The sequence below is a fragment of the Camellia sinensis genome, chromosome 3, assembly GCF_055761805.1.
Source record: "Camellia sinensis isolate YWXY chromosome 3, ASM5576180v1, whole genome shotgun sequence".
NCBI classification, from domain to species: Eukaryota; Viridiplantae; Streptophyta; class Magnoliopsida; order Ericales; family Theaceae; genus Camellia; species Camellia sinensis.
In genome coordinates this window covers 141,964,455-141,978,022 of record NC_138963.1, presented here as the reverse complement: position 1 = coordinate 141,978,022, position 13,568 = coordinate 141,964,455, and the positions used below count along the sequence as shown (strand labels likewise).

Here is a 13,568-nt window from a genome sequence, read left to right as displayed (position 1 = left end):
CAGTTGAGAGTTTATCTGACTGAGAGTGATGGTGCGGATGACGAGTTTCGGCGGAAGTTTGCGCTGTACGTGTTGGGGGCCATGTTGTGTCCTACCACAATGACCGCGTTGAGCCTGTCGTTCGTTCATGCCGTGAAGGACGTGACCGGTATGGGGGCATGTAATTGGGCAAAGGTGACACTGCAATTCCTTGTGAAAGGTGTTCAGAAGTATAAGATGAAACTTCAGCGCCAGGCAACTGGATGTGTTTTCCTTCTAATGGTAACGTAATCGACCGTTGTTTGTTTGTACCATGCCGATTACATATTTCATCCACTGCTGTGCATATGGTTCAATAAAATGGCAGTCGTTGCGAAATACAAACTTACCTGTTATTGAACAGCATGACAAATATACCTGTACGGGCCACATTTTTTGTAACCACGAAAAGCTTATCTTTTGAACCGGAAAGCTGCATGGGGATTCTGCCATCGAGACACATAAACACATACATATGATTGTGTTGTAAGTTGTATGCATTGTTAGCGAATACGGATTACTTTGCTCGGAAGTGTATAGTAAATATCTTTTCCCCCTTACAATGCAGCTATTTTACTTGGATCGTTTTGCCCCTCCCTGCAAGAGTACGTCGGCTACTACACGCTCCATCCCTCGGCTAAATGATTGGGGTGATGCCGAAATACGGGAGACGAGGCGACTTATGGGAAGGAAGCAAATGTTGCAGCAACATGAGGTAATCAACCCATTCGTTCTGCACATTTGACAGCATTGCCCCACCTGTGTTATGGATAACGGTGACAGACAGAATATGTGTTCCTATGACTAGGTGACAAGCACCGACAAACAGTGACCCATTCCTTAGCGTACGTCATATTTTCAGTTTGTCCCTCCCTATTTACTCTGAAATACTCGAACTTTTGGGGGGAAAACATGAAGTTTCCATGTGGACGATGTTGTAGCCTTACAAATTCAATTTTATGTACTACTTCTGTTACGAAATGAATTTTCGTTAAGCCCTGAAGTCAGATTTTTGGAAAAGCTTGAAGATTTTGGTTTTTTAACCTTGTAAAAAGGTCAAAACATTGTCGTTCAGTTATTGTTAGTTAGTTTGTAATTGAAAGTTTCTCTTTGTTTATGTAATTGGGAAAAGGTAAAGTGGTAAACATGGGATCGACTATGAAGTTTTTATCCACACCAGATGAGCATCATTTACAACAACATTTTTTTTCCATTTCAGACGAATGGAGTAATTAATTTTTATTAGATATATTTAATATGTAAAGTGTGTATGTACACATATGTTGTGTGCAACTTAAGAAAGCAGACGGAAACTTTACGATTCACAGTTGAGCTCGATTAACGATTCAGTGCATTACCATTTTCATTTATGATTTGAATCCCGATTTGACAACTATGTTAGGTGGAGTTTCATCCAACAAAAGCGGAAAGCAACGACATTGATGACGCAATTGACACACACCATGTCAATAACAAACAGAAACCACGGATTGATGATGTTCGTTTGAGCAAGGTTGAGACTGACATTGGTGAACTGAAGGAAACCATGAAGCAAGTGCTTCACAGCAATGCGGAAATAAGGGAGATGTTGCTCAATTTCCGAGGGAAGGAAGCTGTTCACAATGCAAAGGTAAGCAAAAGCAATCAGTACACATGCTTCACACAGTTCACAGAGGTTACTTGAAGATGAAATATCATACTGTATGTGTTTGTGTGATTAGGTGGAGTCCACTGAAAGAAATTGTAACATTAACATATCCTCCAGCATTGGTGAACTGAAAGGAATGCTGAACGAACTGGTTGCAGCTATATTGTCTGGGAAACAACCGTTTACTGAACAGACACACATTGCTGAAATGAAGCAAATGATGCAGCAAGTGCTGGCAGGTTTATCGGAAACAGCACAATTGGCTCGCTCAGAGGAAAAGGGTGTTGACCCTACCATGGGAGTCGAGTTGCATGATGGCGGCGTGGTCTTCCCAAATTATTATGGTAGCCCAAATGAGGGTAATGTTCAAGATTTACAGGGGGTGGATTGGGAGGACAATTATGTGAATGGAATGTTGTCCAATGAGATAATTGATATGCACGTTGGACAGTTGCGTACCATCCAAGAAGTTGGGGACATGCACAACAACCGTCGCCTTGCGTTGGAGGAAACATACGCAAGCGAAGAAAGCAAATCTCTTTCAGTTCAGTTTCTGTCCATGAGGAACGTTGCAAAACAGAGTTTATCTTCCTTTGATGATTTGCAAACCTTGCCACCAATGCGAGGAGAAGCAGACAATGTGCATCCTTCTGCTGGTAAGGTTGCCCAAACATTGGGAGCGGGACAAATTGTAACAGCCACACGAAAGGGAAGAGGAAGAGGAAGAGGAAGAGGAAGAGGAAGAGGAAGAGGTGTTGAAGCGACAGACGTAGGGGATATGCATTCGTGCAACGATAGCAAAATAAGTACTCGACTTACTGCCGAAAAATTCCCAAGTCGCCACATCACTTCACCTTTCGTATGTTTCATTACCAATTGATGCCGACAGCATTACTGATCATAATAGAACCATTATTTGTGTTGTATTTTAATATTTGTCATTCTACTGCAAGTTTGCAGTAACAAATGTTGTACAATTGTCTTACAGATTTCGGACAAACTCCTGTCCAAACTGCACAGGTTGGACAAGCGGTTCCGTTCAGAGGTTAGACATCGCTTCACCAATTTTAGATGCATAAGGATGTGTTATGTACTTTGCAAATCACATTTCTGAACAGTGGTGAGTTAGTTAATTGTTTATATTAATAGGAGGAGTTGATGTTACTTGATTGTTTATATTGATAGAAGGACTTGATAACACTGGAGAGCAGAGAGGTTTTATCAGCGGCCCAAGACGAAGTTGTTGACTCTGTACTTGACGACAGAAACAATGAAAGGTACGGATGAGTTTAGTACTCGCAATTAACCTGTTCCGTAGTATTTGTGAAATAAGTTTGAATTCCACAATTTTCATGTGTCGTGCTATGTTTATTTGATTCTTGTAGGTATCAGTTCTTTAATTTTTCATTCTCTATGATTTTGATGGGTTTATGATGGGTTTATGATGGGTTTATCCATGTCGTATGTAGGATTCTCTTTGAATTTAATGCAGTGGGCTACGGAAAGATCAGTGGCTAAATTTCCTGTCTGAAGTTTTCTTCTTTTGGTCTTATCCTGCACACATGTACCTATTGGGAAAATTGCAAACCACTGATATTTTCACAAAAATATTTACACATTCATGGAAACCTTTATAATTTTAATTATGAAACTTAATAAAGTTTACCAATGATTTGCAAATTTTTTTGAGAACTTATAATGAAGTGCAATTTTCCCTACCTATTTTCTTCTACTCTGCTTACATTTTCCATTTTGATCATTTTGGGATATTGTTGGCTCCAGTTTGTAAAAAACGTGTTTCTTTTTTTTTAACTTGCTGACCTGTAAATGAGCATTTCAATTTTCACATATTATTTTAGCAAATACTATTGGACATGTCATGAGTTGTAATATCTAAAACTTTGTCTTTTCATTTTTTTTTTTAAAAACTTAAAACTAATCTTCATTGGATTGGAGCCTAGTAGAATCAGGAATATCTGCCATAGTTGTACAACAGGAAAAACTAATCTTATGTTGTAGAGTTAAGCCAGATACGTTTAAGTTTTACTAGGCTGTAGGTTGCTTCTTACTGATTGATGTATACGTTTTATGTAGGGACATTGTCGTGTCTATGAATCTGCATGAAATGCCTTGCGAATGTGCTACGCGACGTGACATGCGCACGCTGAAACCAGGGGCATGGCTATCCGACACTGTAAGTCGTGGCATCTGACAATGTTATTTCCACTATATTTGCATGATGGACATATCCATGTAGGGACATTGTTATTTCGTATTACATTTAAACAAATGGCAAACCTTATTTCGCAAGTTGCCTGGTCTGTTACAATGTTCCAGCCAATCAACTTGGTCGCGGTTCAATTGACTAACGGACAGCGGCAAGTACACAAAGATGGTAGGCATACTGCGTGGTTCTTTCCAGTATATTTGTCGGTAAGTAAGTGTTTTAGGTCGGTTGTGTATTGCAGAAGACATATTTTCAGAAAACTTTGGCTGACTGAACTTTACACACTAAACATGCAGACTTTGATACTAAATCAAAAAACTCAACCTCTGAACCATGAAAATATGGTCAAATCATATTTTGGACATGACAGATATACTGGGGTGCTTGATGCATGTGAGAAGGTAATATGAATGTCCATCCCATTGAAGCGAGTAGATTTAATATGGACGTCGGTAATATGAATGTCGATCCCATTTACTTGAATGTCAATGTAAATATGAAAGTGCGTACATGTTCGCATGCCCTCTAAACAATGTCTTCGCTTGTGTTTATGTTTATGTGTAGATTTACATGCCTTTCAATTATCGAGGAGTACATTGGGTGTGCCTAAAAATAGATATGGTAGACCGTGTGGCGTACCTATTTGACTCATTGGCATCCGCCACACTGGACACCAACAAGCTGAACATAGCAAAAATGTTGGTATGTCGTGCTGAATTTCACAAATCTACTTCCACACTGTCACATCCTTCACATAAACTAACCGTCTCATTCTGCAACAGGTTCAAACAATGCATGCCTTACTGCAACTACAGTTTGGAAATGAATATGCTGTAGACATGCGTACCTTTGAGGTGCGCATGTTAGAACAAAGGCCATTACAACAGCTGGACGAGTAATCCACAAACCCTGCGTCACATTGACTTCACTCTTGAATCACTCATTTAACGAACCTGCTTATATTTTACGAGAGACTGAATGTTACATTTCATTTGTAGCACTTTCGACTGTGGGATGTTTGTGATCAAGTACATGCAGCGGCCTGATATACCCAGTGGTCCACACAAGGTACATTGTACCGCTTAATTTCCAATTGCGAAATAAATCCGTTTATTCCCTACCCCTGTAACCGTACCTGATTTGTGTTATTCGCTTTCTGTACATAGTTTCATCCTTCTGTGCGCCGGAAGTTGGTGCTTGACTTCGTTATGGATGTGAACAATACAAAGATGGGCGAGTATCGTTCGTGCATGTGATTGATTGCAATTACAACAAATAGTGCAGCGATTTTATCATGGCCTGCCAGTACGAGTGTAATTTCGATGCCCAACCACAACTGGATTACTGCATCAGCTTGTCGTGACAACTTTTTAGGTCGCAGCTGTGATAATACTAATTTCCCACGCGTATTGATTGTACACATAATTCCAATGTTTGGGACTCGAACAAACGAGGGAAAGTAGTCATGTTTGTTTGGTTTTATCGTGGCCTGTACGTAATGTGATACACATAATTCCAATGTTATGGGTACAGTACAGAACAAACAATGCAATGTCATATTTGCCCAAATGACTATACTAATGTTTGTCCAGTGCAATGTGATATTTGTCCAACAAACAATGCAAGTTGAAAGTAGTAATGTTTGTTCGCTTTTACCACATAAATTATGTTTGTTCGATTTTTTTTAATGCCATGATTTTGTCCAAAACAAAACAAAAAAAAGCCCACAGAAGAAACAAATGGCGGTGACTATAATGCACTTTGAAGGGGAATTGATTACTTCATAAAAATGCACAAACGGTGAAAAATTGCACAAAAAATAAAAACAACCATACAACAGACCATTAAAAACACAGATTATTGATATTCAATTTTTTTTTTTTGTTCAGCAAAACAAAAAACTGTATTGATGGAAAAGCACATACAAGGTGTCAATGATACATCAACAAAGAGGAGGTTGGAGACCAACGAAGAGAAACAAAAACAGAAGGAAAACAATAACAATGTAACTCCAAGCCCATCCTCACAAAACCACATAATAGGGCAACCAGATGAAACTCCAAGGCAGCATGAACAAACTTCAGACCATACAGCCACCATTGAGACTTGAGCCTGAACCTTCAACCTCCATTGAGACTTGAGCCTGATCCTTCAACCTCCAAAAAAAAAAAATTAGTACAGCAGCAGACCAACAATTACAACAAGGCCCGCAGCAGACCTCCAATAACTTTCCCCAATCCAACAGCAGACTTCCAATACAGCACACCAAAACATCATTCAAACAATTGCAAAAAGGCCAATATGCAGCAGCAGACTGAAGCCTATTCGTTGATCCCATATAGCAGCAGCAGAGTACATATATAGCAGAGCAGATTTGAAGCATAGCAGAGCAGCAACCAGAAATGAGCATGCTTGACCCCATAAACTAAGCCAGAGCAACAAGCCAAAAATAAGGCAAAGCATAGCAACATTGAAGCACAGCAGAGCAAAAGTAGCCACCAAGAAGATATGGTAATACCACAGACTGACCAAAATCCTGCATACCACAGCTTGACCAAACTCCTGCACCCCAGTTTCAAAAAACACCAAACACCACCCCCTAAATGAGACTTTGATACTATCCAGAATACAATATATGTCGTCCACTGAATACTGTAGGCCTCTATAACTTTGCTTACAGCAAAGTGCAACCCTCACTTTCACCATCTCAGCCAATTCAGGCCCATCAACAATCTTATCATTAAAAAGGCAATCATTCCTACCTTTCCAAATCATTCCTAGGTGTGCAATACAAAAGAATACATATATAAACTAGCCTAGGATTTGGGGAACAGAACGCCTAGAACACCCCACTCTGATTGAGCATCTGCCAGCATGGCTTGGGCTTGGTCCAACTCAGCTTTAGTTGTCTGAATGGATGCAGAACGATGTCTAATTTGGGAGAGCATCATCCTTGCTTCTTGATTAAGCTGGTCGTGTTGCTGCTGCAGATGAGCCTTTCTTTGCCGGACAGAGGCAAGTTCTGCCATGAGTTTGGCTTCCTCAAGTTCAAGTGCTGAGTGTTGCTGAAGAATGGCTGCAGAGGTCTGCTGGCTGAGTTTGAGTGAAGTAGATATGGTGTGGGCTTCGTTTAGGAAATCCTTATTGGTTTGAATATCCTTCGAGCAAGTCTGAACCATCTCTGAAAGGGTTGGCCATTCTGTGATGATCTTGGCCAATTGCTTTAGTTGAATGGGGTTGAAAGGATTAGGGGAGAGGTTTACAACAGCAGAAAGACAGGCCAAGGTTTCATCAGGTTTGTGGAGAATGATTTCTTCAACTGGGGTGTTAATGAGGTTGATGAAGGTGGTTAAGGTTTGTTGAGTTTCAGCATCAAACAGATGTAGCCTTTGAGGCAATGGGGATATTTCGTCTAGATCTTGTTGAAGAATAGAAACTTCGGCCCAAATATCCTGGCATGGACCGACGGCCTGTGAACATTAATAGTTTGGTGAGAATATATGCTTGCAAGTAATAAAGAGTAAATAGGATGAGGTTGGAAATGGTAGTACCTGTCCTGATAACGTGCACGCAGACGGTTGGCCTTGTTCAGCTGTGGTTGTCGCATGAGGACGAGTTGTTTCTGGTACTGATGAGATGGCAGCATCAGCGCCTTGAGGGTGTTTCTCTGGTTCTGCTAGCAGGGGAAAGTCATGAGGACCTTCAAGTTCTGTCTCGCCCATTGGTCGTGGAGATGAGTCCTGTATTATGTCCATCCCTGTAAATTGGAGAACAATACCAGTTACTTAAAGAGAAGTTTTTTTTTCCCAAACGAACAGTAACATTTGTATTTCTATTTACCTTGGTTGTGGTGAACTTCTGGTTGAGGGGATTTTGTGTTGTCATCTGTTGGAGAGGATTGGCTGTTGATTGAAATGTCAAATTCAATCCTCTGAGATTCTTTGTTTGACGTTTGGGAATTGGAGGGGTTGGATGGTGATGGTTGAGGGCTAGAGACAGAAGGGACAATGTGTTGAGGAGAAGTGGAAGGATGTTGTGATGCAGACTGTGTGGATTGTTGTGGCAAAGACTGTGAAGCAGGTTGTAAGGGAGTTTGTTGCGATGCTTCAGGTGGTGGTGGAGTTGGTTGTACAGTGGGTTCTGTGGGTACATTACTGATTGGACTGGGAATTTGATGAATGTGTTGAGGAGAAGTGGAAGCATCGTCATCATCAGCAGCAGCAAGGAGTAATCTCCTTCTTTTTCTCTGCACAAAAGTAAGTGATCAGTCGGGCGTGAATGCAAATTCAGATGCTGTAAATATGTAAAGTGAAGGCTTACTTGGTAGAGCTGCCCTGAAGGATTTGATGTTGTTTCGCCAACCATTTGGCTGAGAGGGATATCCCACTCACTTAGGTCTGTGCTTAGAGCAGGAGCAGTGGAAGGCTCTTCTCTCTTCTTCGCCGTGACCTCTGTCTCAGCAGGGGTACGGGTGGTAGCTCCTCTCTGTGCTTGTGTCTGCGCGGCTGCGAAAGAGTCTGCCATTAATTTCGGAACTGAGGGGGTGTTTGTCTGAGTAGTTGCATCCATTGGATCCTTGCCTTTACGTTGGTCCCTAACCAATGGTTCAGCAGCAGGCACAATTTTGGCTGTCAAGGGTTAAACAAGTTAGTGTTGTAGAGAAAAAAACAAAACAAATTGCATGACACAGTCAGGGATATGAAGTATATGAAGGAAGGATACCTGTAGCCTTAAGCTTGGAAGGCGAGGATATGCGGCCCTGAATATGAATACAAGTATCGTTAAGGCAGCTTTCAAGTGGCTTGCAGAAAATAATGGCAGTCATAAGTCCCCACCAATGGTCAAAAGCAGCCGAGCAGTCCGAAGCAGGTTTGAAGAAGAAGGGGCCAAAATCTTGGAAAAGTTTGGTGTTCTCTGTCAGAATGGATTCAGCTTGTGTAGGATCTTTCAAGTGGATTCTGGACCCAATCTCCTCATGGATGGTTGGGTGGAAATAAGGATAAGGGATAGCCTGGGAAAGACCAAATTGTCTGGACCATTGATTGGGACAGTATGTCTCAAAACTGCAGCTGGATAGCTTGGCGGAGGATATGGAACAGCCAACCAAGACATGTCTACAGGTGAGAATGTGTCTCCAACTCTCATTTTGTTCTTGGACTTGCTCATTGTGTAAATCAGAAGGATCTGTGAAGAGGAAGCGAAGTCTACTGGAGGAGAATTCAAAGTTTTGAAATGGCATGTACAGGTTGGAAGGTCTCTGGGAAGGAAGGTTGTAAAACATGGTAAGATGATTTGTGAAAGTGAGTTTTGAATGGCTGTTATAAGTGAGCAGTTGCTCAGCATAGGAGTGGCAAACAGGTTTCAAGGTGTTAGGTGGTGGGGGTCGTGCCTCAGGGAAATAGGCATACAACCAGGCCTGGAAGAGCCAGAAGGGGCCACCACAGTTGCCAGAAATCTTCTTGTCGACAAAGGAAAATAGGGCCTTGTAAAGGGTGGCAAGAAGATAAGGGGCTAAAGCCATAAGTTGGCCGTCTTGCATACACAAGGCAAGGGGGAGGTATTCTTTCGTGATCTTGTACCCAGGGACACAAAAAAGAAACTCACAAAGCCAAAGTAAGTAAAAAGTAGTTCTTTCTTTGTCATCGACAGGGGAACCACGCTTGCCTTGGTATTTTTTGGCAAAATCTGTATAGCACATGTCAGTGTTTAAAGTAAATGTCACTTTTGGAGGCTCAAGGAGAGCATGAATTGGATTGCCCAAGATTGGCAGACCAGTCAAGTGAGCTACATCTAAGATGGTAGGGGAAATCATACCAAAATTGAGGAGTAGGGAGTTACTAGACTGCGACCAAAAGCATGCAGCAGCAGCAATCAGCCCTTTCTCCACGTCATAAATTTTAGTCGACAGTCTAATTGCTTCAGCAATGCCCTGGTGCTTCCATACTTCGGCGTCGTGACCTTCAATTCTCCTGGCCCAGCTTCGCCAATCAGAGTCTGGTGACCTCCACCCTCTGAGTGGGTTTTTGCTGACATTCCAGTTAGTCCACTTGAGTCCAGCTTGGTTGAGAAGAAGGTTCTCACCATTACCAAGGGGATAGTATGGAGCTAGCTCGTCTGGGAAGTAAGACGCGAAGGTAGGGCCTAGAGTAGCCTTAGCGACAGAGCTTGGGCTGGGCAATAGGGTTGCAGCAAATTTTAGAGGAGCGATAAGTGCTCTGATAGGGTCCGGGAAGCGGAGTAGGTCTTCATTGTTCTCCTCAGATGGAGATGGTTGAGATTTTTTCGGTGCCATGGCTTAGGGTTTTGTGGTGCTATGGTTTTGAACGGCAATGGTTGAGAAGAAGGAGTACAGTCTGGGGAGTTCGAATCAGAGGGAAATGAAGTGGTTTGAAGTTGAAAGGGTGGGTCTTTTATAGCTTATGATGGGGCCAGTATATTTAAAAGCTCTTATATTGGGCTGTACTTTATGCTTGTTTTGGGCCCAAACAATGGCCCCCTCGTTGAAGTTAAATATCATATGACTTGGACCCCCATGACCCCCCCTCTCTCTGATTGGCCACTTTTTTTTTTTTTTTTCAATTTCTTATTTTTTTTCCTTCTCCAAACAGCAGCCCCCACGTGTGTGTGTGTGGGGGGGGGGGTGGTGGTGATTGGGGGGGTCTCAATCACTTCCGCAATATTTAACTTGAACATGGGGGCCATTGTTTGCACCAAGTTTTGCCAGTCTCTATCGACAGATGGTCCACTTAATCGAGGGCATGTGGCCAAGTCTGAAGGAATGTCCACGACCTGAAAGTGGGCTCTCTGCATGTGGGTCACCTAGAAGTGATAGGGGAAGTTTTTACCACCAGTCACGGAGTTAGCGGGCACACTTTCAGGAGGAAGCATGAGACAAAGCAGGAGCCTTGCTCTGTCGACAGAAGTTTAAAACAGTTGGTGGCCATGAAATAAACACAAGAAAAGGGAGCTCGACAGATAGAAGTGGAGGTTTAGTATTGATATCCGTATACTGTTTTTGTGGCCCATCATTGCATGATCCTACACGTCTACACCATAACTGCCACTGTAACTGCCCCGACTTCGAATCTTCAAGTCCACTCTGCCAAATATTGACTCTTCCCTGTCGACCTTCCTTTTCACCATTGTGGGGCATGTCCCTCATCATTATGAGACAAAAATCGACAGAATATTGTCCACTAAACACAACCACAGTCCTTGCAAACTGGGTCAATGAACCGCAACACTTGGCCACTCACAGTTACTGCCCCTGACTATGAATCATCAAACTCTGCCAAATATTGAATTTTCCCTGTAATTTAATCAAAATATATTCAATGTCGGTAAACTTGAAAATACGTTTGAAATAACCTTTTTCTGTATTGTAATGACTTAAACACAATTGTTGTCCTACATTTTACGTAACGAAAATACACAACTTGTTTATATCAAAAACAAAATATACATCTCGGGTTTATAATCCAAAAAATGGGAACTACTTTTTTTTAAAAAAAAGTTCACTCATATTTTCACCTACATTCTGATTGGATATTAGATTAAAAATTCCTCTTTGCACCTATTTTTCCCACATCCTCCCAACAGCTGCTCCATTCAACTAACATTGAATCTTGCATGCCACCTGACTTACACGCTGGAGCAGTTACTGGCAGTGCTCATGGATTTAGTGGCCACCCTCCAACAGGAAACATGAACGAATTGGGAGTCTGTATCTGTCGAGGAAAGGCTAAAAGGACCTGGGCACAGGTGGTAACTTCAATTATATGCACTTCGACAGGTGGCAACTTACTTTCTACATTGTAACTTCTGTGTAGTTTTTTCCCTTCTACTTTCTACTTTGTTACAAACAACACAACAACACAACAACTTACTTTCTACTTTCTACTTTCTACTTTGTTACTTTCTACTTTGTTACCATCACTTCATCGAAAGAAGTCTTCATCCATTTCAGGCATTTGAACCAATACCACAATTGCTTGATTTTCTTCTTGAACTTGTCAACTTTAAATTACTGCTTCGTTGCTGTCCATATAGGCCCACCATAATTGTACTAACAATAAACCCATAGTAAACATTAAATAATTTCACAACTCCTGTTCGTAACTCGTAATTCATATACCGATCGGCATGGAGATAAAGTAACGAGTTCGTTGGGTTACTTTCTCCAAGTAACACCCAAAATTAACTGCCACTTGGATTATATACAAAATGCATGTGCTGGTATGTAATTTTGCAAACCCACTTGGACAAAATTCGTATTTTACTCGAAATATAATACTAATTTACAGACACAAGTTATAACAAATCAATACGAAGCGAAACACATCGTTAGTTGATAAACCACACCGCAAAAAAACCCTTCAGTTAGATCCAACCAAATATGGAACAGAAACAAGCAACCCGCAATAGGAATCTTGGAATACAGACATAAGCCAATTTCCCACCCAAAACAACACACAGACAACCCATATATATCTCACCTCACCTTCAGTTAGTTTTGAAAATGACAAGTCACTGCAAACACAAATGACAACATCACTCTAAACAATATGGGAAATTTACAACTCGTGGCCTTGTACATAAGTAACGTTGTGCCATTTCCTGGCATTGTACATAACCAATTATTTACACGTTACGTACAGCAATCCGTGCAAAATGAAAACTACATACATTATTTCCATGTGTTTTCAATAGCTAAGGGAATAAGTAAATCATACAAATTATACAATTACCTGATTCACCTCATCAATTGTGTTCGAATCATTTTTCCACACTGCTGCTTCAACACTACCGTATTGGCCCACAGGCTACTTGGAATCAGGAGAAACATCAAAAAATAGTCGCCGTTGCTTAATGTGCGGTGTACTTGGATCCACCAACCCAGTTTTGCAGCGAACGGGCAATGACTCCGCATTGTACTCACGGTCAGTTATGTGGGGTGTATCTGCATCTGAGTTATTACCCACTGTTCGGCTAAACCGAACCTTAGGACACGTTCGCTTTGTGTACCCAATGCATTTGCAATTCCCACATTTTCTTGGTCTTCGACAGTTGGACGAGGCCCGTCCTGGGTTCCCTTTTGTCTTCACAACATCAGGATCTTCTACTCCAAATTGTCGACAGAATGAATGTTTCCCTTTGTCTCCATTCCCACCGTTCAAATTCCTCTCATATAACTCCTTCATCCGGGTCGTCATTGGAAGACATGCATCCCTAGCATCCTTGAAACCTTCCGTTGATTGCGAGGCATAGAAACACATTTCGTTGTAGGAAGAACACAATATCCCATACCGGGCCGTCTGTGTTGTAGTGCTATCAATTGAGGGTTGAGGCCATTGCTGGCCATCCTTGCTTGCAGCCCTTGTCCATCTATGCAGCACACAAGTTGGGGGAATTTGCGTTAAATTTTCAGCTTTCATAACACATATCATGTGGCAGCAAGGTAGCCCCAACGACTCAAACTTCATGCAAGAACATCTCATTGCAGCATCCATTGGACTGTGTGTTACTATCCATGATCTGTCCTTCACTCTGTACTTATGAATATAGTAGCATTTCTGACCATCCGGCAAAGGGAACACATCCTTCACATTCAACTTCCCCTCTTCTAAGATTTCATCACGGAACATTCTAAATATATTTCGGGTGAATAGCTCAGCT

At 41.6% G+C, this 13,568-nt stretch overlaps 1 protein-coding gene across 1 annotated transcript; it reads right to left on the bottom strand.

Moving 5' to 3' along the window:
- Positions 1-5,668: 5,668 nt before the first annotated feature.
- LOC145821874 (uncharacterized) lies at positions 5,669-10,185 on the bottom strand. Its single transcript, XM_082918449.1, has 6 exons — positions 9,616-10,185; positions 8,616-9,309; positions 8,214-8,521; positions 7,734-8,139; positions 7,445-7,650; positions 5,669-7,363 (listed from the first exon to the last, which is right to left on the bottom strand). Exons 1-6 carry the CDS (start codon positions 10,183-10,185, stop codon positions 6,710-6,712), a joined length of 2,838 nt encoding a protein of 945 aa, XP_082774575.1. The 3' UTR covers positions 5,669-6,709.
- Between the last annotated feature and the right edge of the window lie 3,383 nt (positions 10,186-13,568).

Coding starts and splice junctions, on each gene's coding strand:
- LOC145821874 (XM_082918449.1), bottom strand. CDS start 10,185: ATGGCACCGAAAAAATCTCAACCATCTCCATCTGAGGAGAACAATGAA. Junction 9,310..9,615: donor CTCTCCTTGAGCCTCCAAAA/GTGACATTTACT, acceptor TGGCTCTTCCAG/GCCTGGTTGTATGCCTATTT. Junction 8,140..8,213: donor CTTCAGGGCAGCTCTACCAA/GTAAGCCTTCAC, acceptor ACTTTTGTGCAG/AGAAAAAGAAGGAGATTACT.